Source organism: Taeniopygia guttata, chromosome 5 (assembly GCF_048771995.1).
Source record: "Taeniopygia guttata chromosome 5, bTaeGut7.mat, whole genome shotgun sequence".
NCBI lineage: Eukaryota > Metazoa > Chordata > Aves > Passeriformes > Estrildidae > Taeniopygia > Taeniopygia guttata.
In genome coordinates this window covers 56,958,459-56,971,825 of record NC_133030.1, presented here as the reverse complement: position 1 = coordinate 56,971,825, position 13,367 = coordinate 56,958,459, and the positions used below count along the sequence as shown (strand labels likewise).

General features: G+C 39.5%; 1 protein-coding gene across 2 annotated transcripts in view; it reads left to right on the top strand.

Moving 5' to 3' along the window:
• Positions 1 to 13,367, top strand: part of JAG2 (jagged canonical Notch ligand 2) — a 68,449-nt gene that overhangs the window by 35,747 nt on the left and 19,335 nt on the right. Inside the window, exons 6-11 of one of the 2 annotated variants that reach the window (XM_030275125.4) lie at positions 8,443 to 8,573; positions 8,959 to 9,078; positions 10,972 to 11,085; positions 11,964 to 12,077; positions 12,639 to 12,752; positions 13,278 to 13,324. In XM_030275125.4, coding sequence (XP_030130985.2) covers positions 8,443 to 8,573; positions 8,959 to 9,078; positions 10,972 to 11,085; positions 11,964 to 12,077; positions 12,639 to 12,752; positions 13,278 to 13,324 — 640 coding nt within the window. The remainder of the gene's footprint in view (positions 1 to 8,442; positions 8,574 to 8,958; positions 9,079 to 10,971; positions 11,086 to 11,963; positions 12,078 to 12,638; positions 12,753 to 13,277; positions 13,325 to 13,367) is intronic. The other variant, XM_072930492.1, reaches the window with a different exon arrangement.

Here is a 13,367-nt window from a genome sequence, read left to right as displayed (position 1 = left end):
TATCTCACTATTGTGATGAGTGGATTCTCTCACCTGAAAGAAATTACTGAGGGAAGTAATAGTGGCTTGTGTGCAGCTTACCTTGTTTCTTGATGCCTTCCTGCTCAAGTCAGAACTGTGATCAGCAAACTGAAGGAGAACAGTGGCTTTTCTCTGTGTGGCCACTCTTGTAATATTGCAGAAAGTTCTTAGCTATGGTGATTTGGTAGCTTGAGTGTGTTCACACACAATCTTTAAATTGTGTCTTTAAACTGTACTGTCACAGTTATTAGGCTATATTGGAATTGTTGCTTTTAACCAAAATGGATAATACTTTCTGTAGAAAAATGATGCTGACCTAAAAATAAACAAGGCTTACAGACACGACCTTTGTCTTCAGCAGTACAAGGGAAGCTGTTATTTAAAAGAAACTGCTATGTTTGGTGCTATTGAATTTTAATCTAGATTCCTTCATCCTGGTTTCTGGACAGCTGCCACTGTAATTTAACAGGTGAAAACAATGTCCTTTTTTAATTCAGAAAGAAAATGAAAATGTGAGAGAAAACATGGGTGTGAGGTAGTTGGGAACCAGCTGGTGCCGAAAGCGACTTAATTGCCAAAACTTGCAGTGCTGTTAGTAAATAGAAAAGGTGAAAAATGGCTTCCATCTTCAATTTGCTTGAACATGGAGGTAATTTAAACAGAGGCTCCAAGGCTTCAACCAAGGTCTCAAGAAAAGATCTATCCTCCAGCTTTTATGTTCCAATGTAGTTTAGAGCCATTCTCAGATTAAAAGTTTCACTAAAATCAGAAGTAGCTAAATGAGCTCAGCTTGTTAATAAAGGCTGTGTCGCTGGTTCTGGATGTGCATCATCTCTTGGTCAAGTTCATGCACCCATTTACTTGGAGAAAGTTACAGTGTTGAGATGTGCTTCCATTTCTTCTGCTGAGTTTCCATCAAAATGGAAATTAGGTAGGGATGTCTCAAAATGACCCGGTGTAGAAAATGATTTTGTGGTGTAGCTGGTTCCCATGATGTGTTTTTGTCATTGTGGAGGCAATTCAGCAAAAATAAAAATTTCCTGAATAAAGATAAAAAATACATCCTTGAGGAAAGCAAAAGCAACTTAGCTGAGTCTCTCAGGGATGGAAGAATGCCACCATCCTAAAGAGGAAACAAACCAGTCTTTACCCATAAAGAAAGACAAACTTTGGTCTGTAGTGGCAGGCTAGATGGTCTTTTTTGTAATTGATTTCATCAGGCCAAAGAAGTAGGAGGGATTATCAAAGACACAACATTGCAGAGCCTTGATGCTGGTACTTTTTGTGATGGTGTTTTTACATCATTTCAAGTACTTTGTTAAATTCCATTAAGCTGTCTAGAGGAGAATAAAGTTTGCTCTAATGGCTCATATCTCTGGCTTGGGTTCAATGACCTCGTGAAATTAGCAGAGTTGAGTGTAAATAAACCACCAGTGACAGTCTCTTTCCTTGATTAAAACTGCTGACCTGGGTATGTTTGGTACCACTCATAAACTGTCCCTAGGCTTAACAGCTCAATCTTTCACTTCCTTGTTATCCAGAGTGGTATGGCTTTGGTTGAGGTCCAGATACGCCTCATCTGGCTTACATGGTCATAGCCCTGACACGATGATGGTATTTTCAGAAGTCTTTCTACTTTTCCCATTGTCTTTGGACATTGGTTTCTCATCTAAAGCAAAACAAAAGGAGTTGAATCCCTAACGCTGCTCAGTTTGGGTTCTGGAGCCATGGTAAGAGCTCGGTTTTGTCCTGGGAAATGCCATCTTGCTTTCCACAGCTGATAAGAAAATTTATTTAGAGTGTGCAGACTAACTGAAATTAATTTGAAATGGGATCATTAATAGTACTCTGATGTGAATTCTGTACAATGTGGACAAAGCAAATTGTACTATTTTTAAAAGAACTTTTAAAATAAGGTTCGTATGCTTTGAACTGACTTGTTCAAGAGCTATATATGACAATTTTAGTTTTACAGTTTTGGTAATTTTACATTTGCTTGGTTTTGTTTAAACATGTACCTTATCTTTGCCCTGTTGAAAAAGTTTTCTCAAGCTTTCTGTCCAGTGCCATGCCTTTTGTAGTCCTTGTGTTCCCCTTCGGCAGTCCTGCAGTGCCTGCAAGGGCTGTGGGCATCTCCCAAGTGGTTTTGCTCCCTTCATCTGTCACTTCATGGCCAGACCCTGGTCAACTGTTATCCAGTACTTTCTTTAAAGATGCAGAAAAGCTGGAGCTGCAAAATGAGCTACAACTACCAGGAGTATTGGTGGTGTAAAAAGTGTTCTAGATAGTCTTTGTTAAATCTTAGACTTCTCAGAGACGATCCAATATCACTGATGTCTCACTTGAGGTTTTGTCATGGTTGGGTGGATAACGTGTTTAACATCAACACTGGGGAACTCTGTCTAAACTTTTGATTTAAAAAAAACTCAGCAGCTGGATTCTTGTAAATTCATTCTTGGGTATAAAGTGAGCTGGTGAGGCTTTTCAAAACAGATTGTTATTGAAAGACTTTAGAGGACTAGCAAAAGGTTATGGAGAACTGAAAGAAGGAAATAAAATTTCTGCTTCTAAAAACTGGGAGAAGGTTAGAGATGGGGATCTTCCACAGGTGTTTCAGAATGGAATATTGAGAAATCTCGTAGGCTGCTCTGAGCAGTAAACTAGGACAAAAACTTTGAGCAGTGTGCTTAGCTGCTTTGGCGTCTGACCAGTTCAATTGCAGCAATGCTAGACTGCCCATGATCCCTAAAAAGTGTGAGGCTGCTGTTTGGCCCTGCAGGAATGCACTTGGTACCAGGACTGGGACATTGTTTCTATCTCCTGTTTGCTGTAAGATGTGCTATCGCAGCTTCAGGTCTCAAAGATCTTGTAGAATTCTTACCATTGCTGTCTTGCATCATGTTGAGTTCTCTTGCCTGTTGTTACAACCCATGTGCTTTTTTTTTTTTTTTTTTCATGTCCTACTGGTGAGCCCTTAGGGAATGCTGGGAAGTGTTTCACAAGTAGAGACCTTAAGTTAGACAAAGAATCTCATGTTTTGCATCTTTATTGGTCAAGGAACTGAGGCATGTTCTGCATGAGTGGGTTGGAGGGTATAGAACGTATCCTAAAGGTGGATCTGCATCCAGGAGATGTGAGTGGGTGTGCAGGAAGTAAAAACATGTAGTGCTTGAATTTGTGTCTACAGCAGTGTGGGGAGTGCAACTGAACTAGAACAGCAGATCAAAGCAGCACAGAGAACTCAGCATCACACTCCAAACACTTCAGGACTTTAAATGTTAGACTCTCTAGTCTCTTCTTGTGGCCTGAATGCCTGTTTACATCTGGAACACATTGGGTGTGCTCCTGGCATACATTGTCTGATGTTACCTTAGTTTAACCTAAGAGGAGTCCAATTCCTTTGTTCCAAAACAGTTCTGTGATGTGAACTAACACACCATCGACAGGAATGATCAGGCAGTTCACGTAAAAAGCATGTTCCTGGTGCGAAATAATGCAAATACAGGCACGCCCTTAGAGCACTTATGTAAGTTAACTGAGCAATGTTTTGGCTAAAAACTTTTGAACCATCCCCTCTTTTAACTTGTTCTCAAAAACTCTGTGTAGTACTGGAGTGAGACTGTTAGCTTTCAATAACTTCCTTTATTAGAGGAGAGAAAGGTTGGTATCTTTTGGTGTGATAAGAATGCTGGGAGTGAGAGGAAAAGATAAGCTTTCAGGTAATTAAATTATTTGAGCTCATTAATGAGTATGTTTTCCTTTGCTATTCACAAAATTATCTTGCCTATTTTGAAGGTAGGAAAATGGGCAAAGTGTTTCCATGTCAAATTTTAGTGAATGAGTACTGCTTATTAACATTGAAGCCAGATGCTCAGAATTGTAGGTCCTAACAGCTGGACAATATTGCTGCCTGCTGTGCAACAAGTAATCTCCTAAAAGTTTAAACAGACTTTCTTATGGTTATTTTAAGTAAATAACTAATATAAAGCTATTGTTCTGGCCTATGCAACACCATCCTGTTCACGTCACTACAAAATTTAGTGGTTTTCTATTTAAGTGGGCTATTTCTCCCCCACGCCTGAATGATGCATTTTGCTTCTGCTCATAATGTCACTGTTTTGCTTTGTTTTCCTGTATTGAGTGCTGTGGCCCCAGCTTCCACTTGAAACGTGATTGGGAGAGATTTCTTCCAAAAAGTCTGCTTATAAGAAGGTGTATGAATACCTCACAATGATGTTCTCTTCACTCTTTGTATGATGTGCAATACATCACTAAGGTGTAACCTGTGATATTTAAAGGTTTAAACCACACTGCCTACAACCTCCCTAAGATTTTTTAGAATTTATTTTTAGGCCCTATATTCTTGCATTGACTTGGTGGTTTAGGTGTATTTATGCATGAAGTGCTGACAAAGCTCTGTAAGTAGGTGTAGAACAGAATTAATTTAGGTATCCTCTCACTCAGAGCTTTTTTTTTTTAAGGTTAACCAGCATAGAGTAGTCATTAGATGAGATGTGCAATATGAAGTTTCTCAGGTGAACTTTCTGCAAGAAGGATCAGGACTGTCAAATAACCAGGAGAATAAACCATGTATGAAGATAATACAAAAGAGCTGAGTTTAAGCTGACCATCAGGGGTGCCCCGACTTTCTGCTGTTGGTGGCAGAGGCACCTTTTGGATAAGGAGGAGTTAATCATTCAAGGTGCTGAGGGGCTGTGGTTCACAGACCATCAGGATCTGGGTACATCTCTTCACCTTTCCATATCACTTCTATAATTGCCACTGTAGGATTTGACATAAATTTATGGAGTCTGAACAATATTTCCAGGGTCATCTGGTCCCCTCTTTGCCCAAGGAGGTCTAATTAGACTCATCTAGTTAGTTCCATCTGATTTGGAGATGTTCAGTTTCAGTCTAGCTCTTATTAAATAATTATAACAAACTTCCTCAGAGGAAAGCAAAGGCCACTGTCAGCTTTTTCTTTAATTATATCTCTTCCAGAATAACATAATGAAAGCATGTTTCTGCAGAAAATCTTTTATTAAACTTGATAAACTTTGTTTTTCAGGAAAAAAAAAAAACCCAAATGTTCTGTTTCATGTTTTTTTCCCCCACTTTCCACTGCCTCTGAGTACACATGTAACTGTGACCTGAGTTCAAAGTTTGACTTGTGTGTAGTGATGAGTGCTTTTATAGCATTCCCTGATGTTAAATTTACTACTTTAAATGGACTGAGATCTACTGTAAAAAGTACTTTATCCTGAAATCTAGCTGTTTGAAGCCCCACTGAGCTGAATTAGTGTGGCTTTTTCTGCACCGTTGCAGTTTTTCTAATCTGATGATTGAAGGCTTGGCTAGAATTTTTGCTAATGTTAACTTCAGCCATTTGTTTGAATTCTCATTTTTCTATTGCCACCAGACTCTCATCTAAGAAAAATGGAAGCTGTAAAGTGTGCCTGAAGAATTACCAGATCTGTTTTCCAAGTTGTTGGTTTTGAGATAACCAACCACTGTTCTTCTCTCCCTATTACACGGTGTTAGCTGTGACCCGAAGGGATGCTTTAGTCTGGGAGCAGATGCCTGTGCTTCAGCCTTCCATCAGGAAGTTACTAAACTGTAACAATCTATTTATGGTAGCTTCTTTGTACTGCTAATAACCCAGCAAGGGCTAAGATTAAGCCAGGTCTGATTTTGTTTTGCATGTGCTGGATTGTGAAGACAACTTTGAGCTGATGAAGTCAGCAGAGGGGAAGGACAGAGGAAGTAGAATCTTGATTCCAATAAGAATTTTCTTTGTCTGTTGAACAATGAGAATCCTTATAGATTCTCTATATTTGGCTTTCTTATTTTGTCAGATGTGAAAAATTTAGAATTGCAATTTAGTTGATTCTTGACTGGGATGGGAGGGCCGGGAAGAAGTAACTTTAGCCCACTATTAGCTGCACTGACTGTTTCCTTTTGGCTTTTGCACAGGTAGTTGGTACTTGAAAAGGAATTCTGGTTTGAATTTTTGGGTTTTTTTTCATAAATTATGTTGAATTTTTGTACCATTTGGGCTTCTCTTAGTGAATCACTAATATTTTCCTCTTTGTCTTTTTTCCTAAGATTTTTATCATAAATGACATATCCATACCTACGTAGAACATACCTGTTTCTGGGTTGCTTTACCTTTATTGATCCCATCTTGCTCTCAGGGTGGACTGAGATCCATATCAGCATTATCTTTTCAGAAGGAAGTGGAATTAATGCTGCTCTAGCACCTGTTAATGTAGGATGCGACCAGACTTCCTGTTCAAGAGGAAATCCTAATTTACTCTTCCTTGTAAACTGAAGGCTGATCAGTTTACCACATAGTAACCTTTTGACTTGTAAACATTGTGTTCTTTTGGACTGCTTTTAGCCTCTAGAAATTATTTCCCTCAGGCTTGGTGGTAACTTTAACAGTAAATTTTGACTGTGGTGAATATCATGAAAAAGCAGCAACTTTTTTTCTGCTGAAGTAATTTTTAATGTCATCAAGCATACCTACAAACTCAAGTAGGTGCTTAAGATGCCTTCAAGTTCTAGAAGGTGGCTGTATTTTTGTTTGCACTCTTAAGCACTGCTGCAGTGTTAAACAAAGAAACTTGTTATCTGTGGGTTATAGAGAATAAATTGAGTTACTTTGATTATTTGCTTTGTGATGCAGACTTTCAGCTCTTGAAAATGCTTGTTGTTATGTGGGTGGGGAGTTGGCTCTGGCTGGGATAGTCATGGTGAATCACTGGCAGTAGTGCCAGGTTTGGCATGGATGAAGATTTGGGTTGGGGCCAGTAAAGTGAGTTGCAATGCTTTTTTTATTATTACCATCCTCTGAAAAGATTTTTCTGTCCTTGAGGAGGAAGGAAGAGATCAAATTTAGCAAGAGCAGTATTTGTTTCCTCTTGCTGCTGCTGCTGCAGCCAAAGAAAGAGGCTTCTAAAATACAAGTGTTCTCCAGGCTTCTGCCAGCCCTGCTCAGAGGAGCAGTCGAGGCCCCTGGGCTGGGTGCTCAGCTGAGGCTCCCCTTGGAGATCTTGGAGCTTTTCAGGGCAGGAGCTCAAAGCAGTTCTAGAACTTCATATGAAAAGAATGGTCTTGCAGACATTCTGCATCTAGATTCCTTACTGCCAATGTAAACAGTAGGGTTTTAAATTCTGTGCTGCCAGCACAGCTTGTTCTGTTCCTCTGGGGATTGATCCAGCTTACTGAAACAGTGGAAGGGGATTGATTCACAAGGAACCAAGACTCCTCACTTATACTTCTCTTCCTTGTCTTCTCTCACTGTCCCCCCAAAGACTTAATTTATTTTCTGCTCTTTTATACTATTTAAATCATGTGGATAATAGAATGGTAGTGTCAAATCTAAAAAATGTAGTTTCATTTCTAATGCTTTTTTCCCCTTTAGGCAATAGGGCTGCACTGTTGTGCATGTGCCCAACTCACTCGGTGTGATCTCTTTGTTGCTAGTATGTTTTCTGAGTTCTGTATAAGAAATACACTCTTAACAGGCAGAAAATTTATTTTGTTGGCCCAAAAGAGCAAGCTTACTATTTCTTTGTACTTAAAATATGTGTGAAATATAAATATGTTTTTAAAAAATCATTAGCCTATGCCCTTCCCCCCTCTTTATTAGTTCAGATTTTAATATTTCCCTGTAGCATAAACAGTTGCTTCTTTTAGCAGAGTTCTGATAAAGATTAACATAAAGATACTGGTCCCAGAAGAAATCTTGGGGGAAAAATTCAACTCCAAACCAAATGAATTATTAATGGCTTTTATTTCTGTTCTCACTCCTCCTTTTTTCAAAGAGTACTTTTTCCATAGTGCCAGTAGAGAACACTGAGGATATATCAGAATAAATGTATGAAAAAAGGTTTTCTTGAGAAGCCAAGCCTTGAGAAAATTGTCAAGACTGCTGCATTTCTGGTTGCCCTGGTCTTTTAAGGCTGTAGCACTCTAGAGCAAATTAGCTATTATCTTGAAATCTCTCTTCACAGAAGAACACTGTGGTGCTCAATGCAGTAAGCCAGCAGTCTCCTTCTGAAAATAAATTTCGGCTTTTTTGTATCAATCACAAATTTTGTCCTAGTGTGAGATGATTATGTGAAGATGGGACTTCTTGTGAAAGAACAACTATTTCATGTCCAGTTCTCATAACGTGTAGTGCTTGGTGGTGTTTGTTGCCATTGTGTGTAAGACATTTGAGCAGGATGAGTTCCTGTGAGGATGCTCAACAGGACTAGTTGTGTCCCTTCTAAACAGGATAAAGTTTTGTTATCTGTTGCACATTGAACAGTTGGCCTTGTACTTGAGAACGGTAAGTGTAGTGTTGTAAATACATGTAATGCTGATAATGAAGCATCATGTTGCTAACTTTTAACATGTGAACTTACATCTTAGGTGTCATTATGGTTGGCAAGGACAGTTCTGTGATGAGTGTGTCCGCTACCCAGGCTGTGCTCATGGGAGCTGTAATGAACCATGGCAGTGTAATTGTGAAACCAACTGGGGTGGCCTGCTCTGTAACAAAGGTACTTAACATTAATGTACAGGAAAAATAAGTTAAGTTGCATGATTAACTGATAACTCATTAACCCCTTTTTTTTTCTGCTAGTGTGCAACTACCCGAGTGTTTCTGTGCCTTAATTCTTGTGTGGCAGATGGTGTCTAGGCATCAGAAGTATAGGAAGTTCAAGACAAAAGGCTTGGAATTGTCCTGACTCTTCTAACTCTCGCAGTTGTCTCTTGTTCATTCTTCCCTGTTCTGTGGATAGTTACCAGATCACAGGCTAGCCACTGGATATGGGGATGATGTGGGTGAAGGATATTCGAGCCTGAAAGGCATCTGTGTGTCTGACTAGGGACTGAAATGGTGGGATCTGTGTTCCCTGCTGACTGAGCCTTTTCTCTGTGCAGATCTGAACTACTGTGGGAATCACCACCCGTGCCTGAATGGCGGCACCTGCATGAACACAGAGCCGGATGAGTATCGCTGCGCCTGCCCCGACGGCTACTCGGGCAAGAACTGCGAAATCGGTACTTTGGGATAGTGCATCTCTCCTGGGAGATCTGCAACTGCCCTAGGCACTCCTGCATTTCACTGGGGATATGCTCCAGCTCTCCTTTCTGGGGCCTGAGCCGGGCTGTTCCAAAAATCACCAAAGACAACAGAAATGCTGCACCAGTTTCCCTTTAGATAAGACTGAGACTATTTCTTCCCTTTGACTTCTCTTCCTTAATCCAAATATGCAGTTGAGCTGTAGTCTCATGAAATAGGCTAGACATGTGGCTTTCCCTGTTGCCTTGCTCCCTGCTGCCATTTTCTTGTCTTCTGGCTCGCTGGCAAGCATGCATCTTTTCCAAGCTGAGGACTAAGAAAGATGGAAGTGGTGGACACTTCAGTTTCTACTCCAGTGTGGGGCTTTGGCCCTATTTTTAGTTGGCTGAATATGTTGACTATCCTTTTTGATCAACTGAAACTTAATCTTTTAATGTGGGTTTTCTAATATATTTGGATTCATAATGAAATGTTAACTACTACGGAAATGTGCTCAAACCATCTTAAAGTCACCCTGAGCAGTCTGAGCAAAAAGTGTCTTCTTGTGCCTACTGGCAAAATGGAGAAGAGCATTTAAACCACATTTGTGATGAAATATAGCTTTGACTTGAGCCTAACAGATCTGTGTCTTGAAAAACTGCTTCCTATCTCAACCGCAGTACAAAGACAGCATGTTACTTTTTTCTATCTGTATATGTTACAAAATACCAAAATGTTCATGTTCAGGGGACAGTTTTGATCTCTGGAAACTTTTCTTGATTATTCTCACTTTGGAGGTAAATGGACAGTGTGCAATTTCTAGTTCTCTCATATTTAGTGGTTAGTTGGGTGTTCTGTTTCTTTGTTGTGATGCATTGTTAAATCCTTTTTTTTTGAAATGTGATATTCACAGCTTCTAGCTATGAATTTTCCAGTTCCTTGATAGCTAAAATTTTAGGTGGAAAGAGCCAATTTTTTCCCCACTTCACTGCTTGGCCTTAAGTTCACTAAACTATTAGCAGAAGGTTTTCAGAGTTAATCAGTTATGTAGATCTTTGAACTTCTTAAAGCTCTATGTGGTATTAAAGATACCATCAAAACTTGAATTTTGCTTCAGCTGTAATACATGGTAATGATGTAAAGTTTAGGCTAAAATGGATGAAATCTTGCCATAGCTTGCCCTGAAAGCTGTGTGGGGGAGTAGCTTGTCTTTTCAGTGAGGAGGCAGTGAAAAAGAGAGTCATGTACTTACCGAGATCTACAGTGATTTTTAACAGTAGGTTGGTGTGTGAGCTGCTTTAGGTACTGGTACTAAAAAGCTTCCTTGGCTTCTGAGAGGGGAAGTTACCAAAAAGAAGTTACAAAAAGCTTGTCCCTCCTCAACCTGATGGTTTTGTGCAGCCTCTGCCACTGTTACATGGAGTGACAAGCAGCATCACTGCCTGTAAGCACCTCTCTGTTCCCTGCTGTTTGCAAGGAGCAGTGCTGGAATGAAGCTAAACGGACCTTAAACTATTACAACTGTTCAGACCTCTGCATACAGCATATCTGTTTTTTCTCACTGAATTTAAAAGAAGTGCTGGAGTGCTCTGGAGGTGGAAGTGCATGGCTGGAAGCAGAGTGTTAGTGGGGAACTTTGCTGGGGCATTGAAATAGAAGCTGTGCTTAGGTTTTCTAGTCATTAGGTGGGAAGGATGATACATCTTCAGTGAAATCCTGCTTTGTTTTTCTCCTGGGAATCTTAACTCTCTGCAGGTGGGAGAGGAAGGCTCCAAACTTCTGTACTGATATCTCTCCATTGTTATTTCTCTTGGTTACTTTTAACCACAAGTTCTCCTGAATTGGCACTGGAAGAGTATTTAGCAAGAATTTCTTTCCTTCTTTCTCCCCAGCTGAGCATGCTTGTGTATCTAATCCCTGTGCTAATGGTGGAATTTGTCACGAAATTTCGTCAGGCTTCAAGTGTCACTGCCCGTCGGGGTGGAGTGGACCAACATGTGCTATTGGTGGGTATGGTTTTGCTGGTGACTGACCTGCTGGGTTGGAAGGGTGGATGCTTGGTGATAACACACTCTGTGGGTTTGGAATTTGGTGGTAATCTTTTATTTTCCCTGTCTTTTAACAACTGAGTACTGGCAGAGTGAAAAGAGGAGGGTTCTGTGCAGCCCACAGTATTGGCTCAATGCAGTTGAGATCTGTTATCAAAAAGTTATCAGAAACATAGCTGGACCATATCCAAAGAAATGCCCTGTTGCCAAAGCTTGTTTGACAATTCCTGACTGAGCCACTCTGAAGCAAAATACAGAATGGTTTCATTTCGAGAAATATAAATGTGAAGGTCGAAGGTTCTCCCCTTTTTTTAATAGTAGAAAAGTAGATTTGCACACTTAAATGCTTAAGTGTCAGGTTCAGAGGACAGAGGAGTGGTTGAAATGTATTGTGGGACTGTAATAGGTTTGCATGTTGCCTGTGATTTGGAACACAGGTGGCTTACCTGTTTTCAAACAACAGCTGCCCTCATAAATAACCCCAAAAACCAAACCAAAAAACTCTGAAAATTACCAACCACTGTCACTGTGCCTTCCCAAAACACACTCCAACAAACCACAAAACCAAAACTGGCTAAATATGTGTTACAATCTAGGGACATGACTTGCAATGAACATGCAAATCACAGGTAGGTTTATTAGTTTATCTGATTCTTGTTTGCTTATCTTCTCTGTCACAAAAATGTGAGAAATGCTAAGTAAAAATTAGGTTAGCAATGTTTGTACTAACAAGCCTAGGCACAGACTTTCTCCCCCTTTATCTCAGACTAACTTTGAAGCAGACCTGTTAAGCCAAGCTTTAGGCTGTCTAATGGAGTCCCCATTTGCCTTTGCAGATATTGATGAGTGTGCATCGAACCCCTGTGCTCAAGGAGGGACCTGCATTGATGGCATCAATGCATTTGAGTGTATTTGTCCACAACAGTGGATTGGAGCAACTTGCCAGCTTGGTAAGTAATTCTAGAGCTTTGGAGAGCACTGGAGATTATTCCTAAACAATTTATATCTCTGTGTGTTTCTGGCATGGTTTTTATTGAAGAAAATGTGGAATATATGTGCTGTTATTGGTATCTTAGCTCCTCTTTAGTAGCTCTCAAAGCCAGAAGTTTCAAGTGGACTTGTAACTATTTAAACCCCAACTTAAGCTTACTTGTAATAGTTCTTTTAGAATGCCCCATAACTTTTCTGTTGCAAAATGCAGCATTGGTGATGGTAAATCCTTCTCCATGATGGCAGAACAGTGACTAAGCTTGTGGAGGCCAGAGAGGGATTTTCCCTGACTAACAAATTGCTTTTTGAGTTTTGGCCATGGGAAGAGTAAGATAACATGCATGTGCTGCTATAGGCAAGTGTGCATTAAAATCCTGTGGCATGTGAATGGTTTTAGTGCCCTACCAGTGTTTAATATGAGCTTCTGATGCTGGGATTGCATGGACACTTTGCTTGGTGGTGTGGTAATCTGTTTCTGGGTTTGTACTTTATTCTATTCTTTATTTTCTCTTCTTTCACAGATGCTAATGAGTGTGAGGGGAAACCCTGTGTTAATGCTTACTCTTGCAAAAATCTCATTGGTGGATATTACTGTGACTGCATTCCAGGATGGACAGGAGTAAATTGTCATATCAGTTAGTATTTCTTTAGTATGTATGTTGACAGTAGGATGCTTTGTTCTATAAAAAAATTATGATAAATGATAGTATACATACTTTAGCAAGAAAAAAATACCTGTTTTCAGGATTCTTCTAGCAATATAAATTGAAAACACTGTTCAAAAATTTATTTTGGAAGGTAATTGGTATTAAAGTGATCTTAGAGATAACACTTTAATAAATCTCTTGACGCTTATATGTTTCTGAATTATATATACTAACTCAGTTTAAAATACTTTTAAGTTAAACTGTTAGATATGAAATTAACTGATACTGATATCTCATTTTTAGTACACTGTAGTAGAAATACAGAATGTCATTTTCTATTGGTTATTTTTTAAAAATGGGGATCTTTTAAGACATCAAAATTCTTCTTTTCCATTGAAACATCTAGAAAAAAAACCTTTTTGAAAATCACGTTCTCCATTTTTATGCTAAACCTGTACTTTTCAGCTTAGTCTTACAGTCTAAATTCTAATGCTTTGCATATTTTATCCATAGATATAAATGACTGTCATGGACAGTGCCAGCATGGAGGGACTTGCAAGGTAAGTCTTGTTCATTACATTCCATGTTGAAAATTAATCTTTG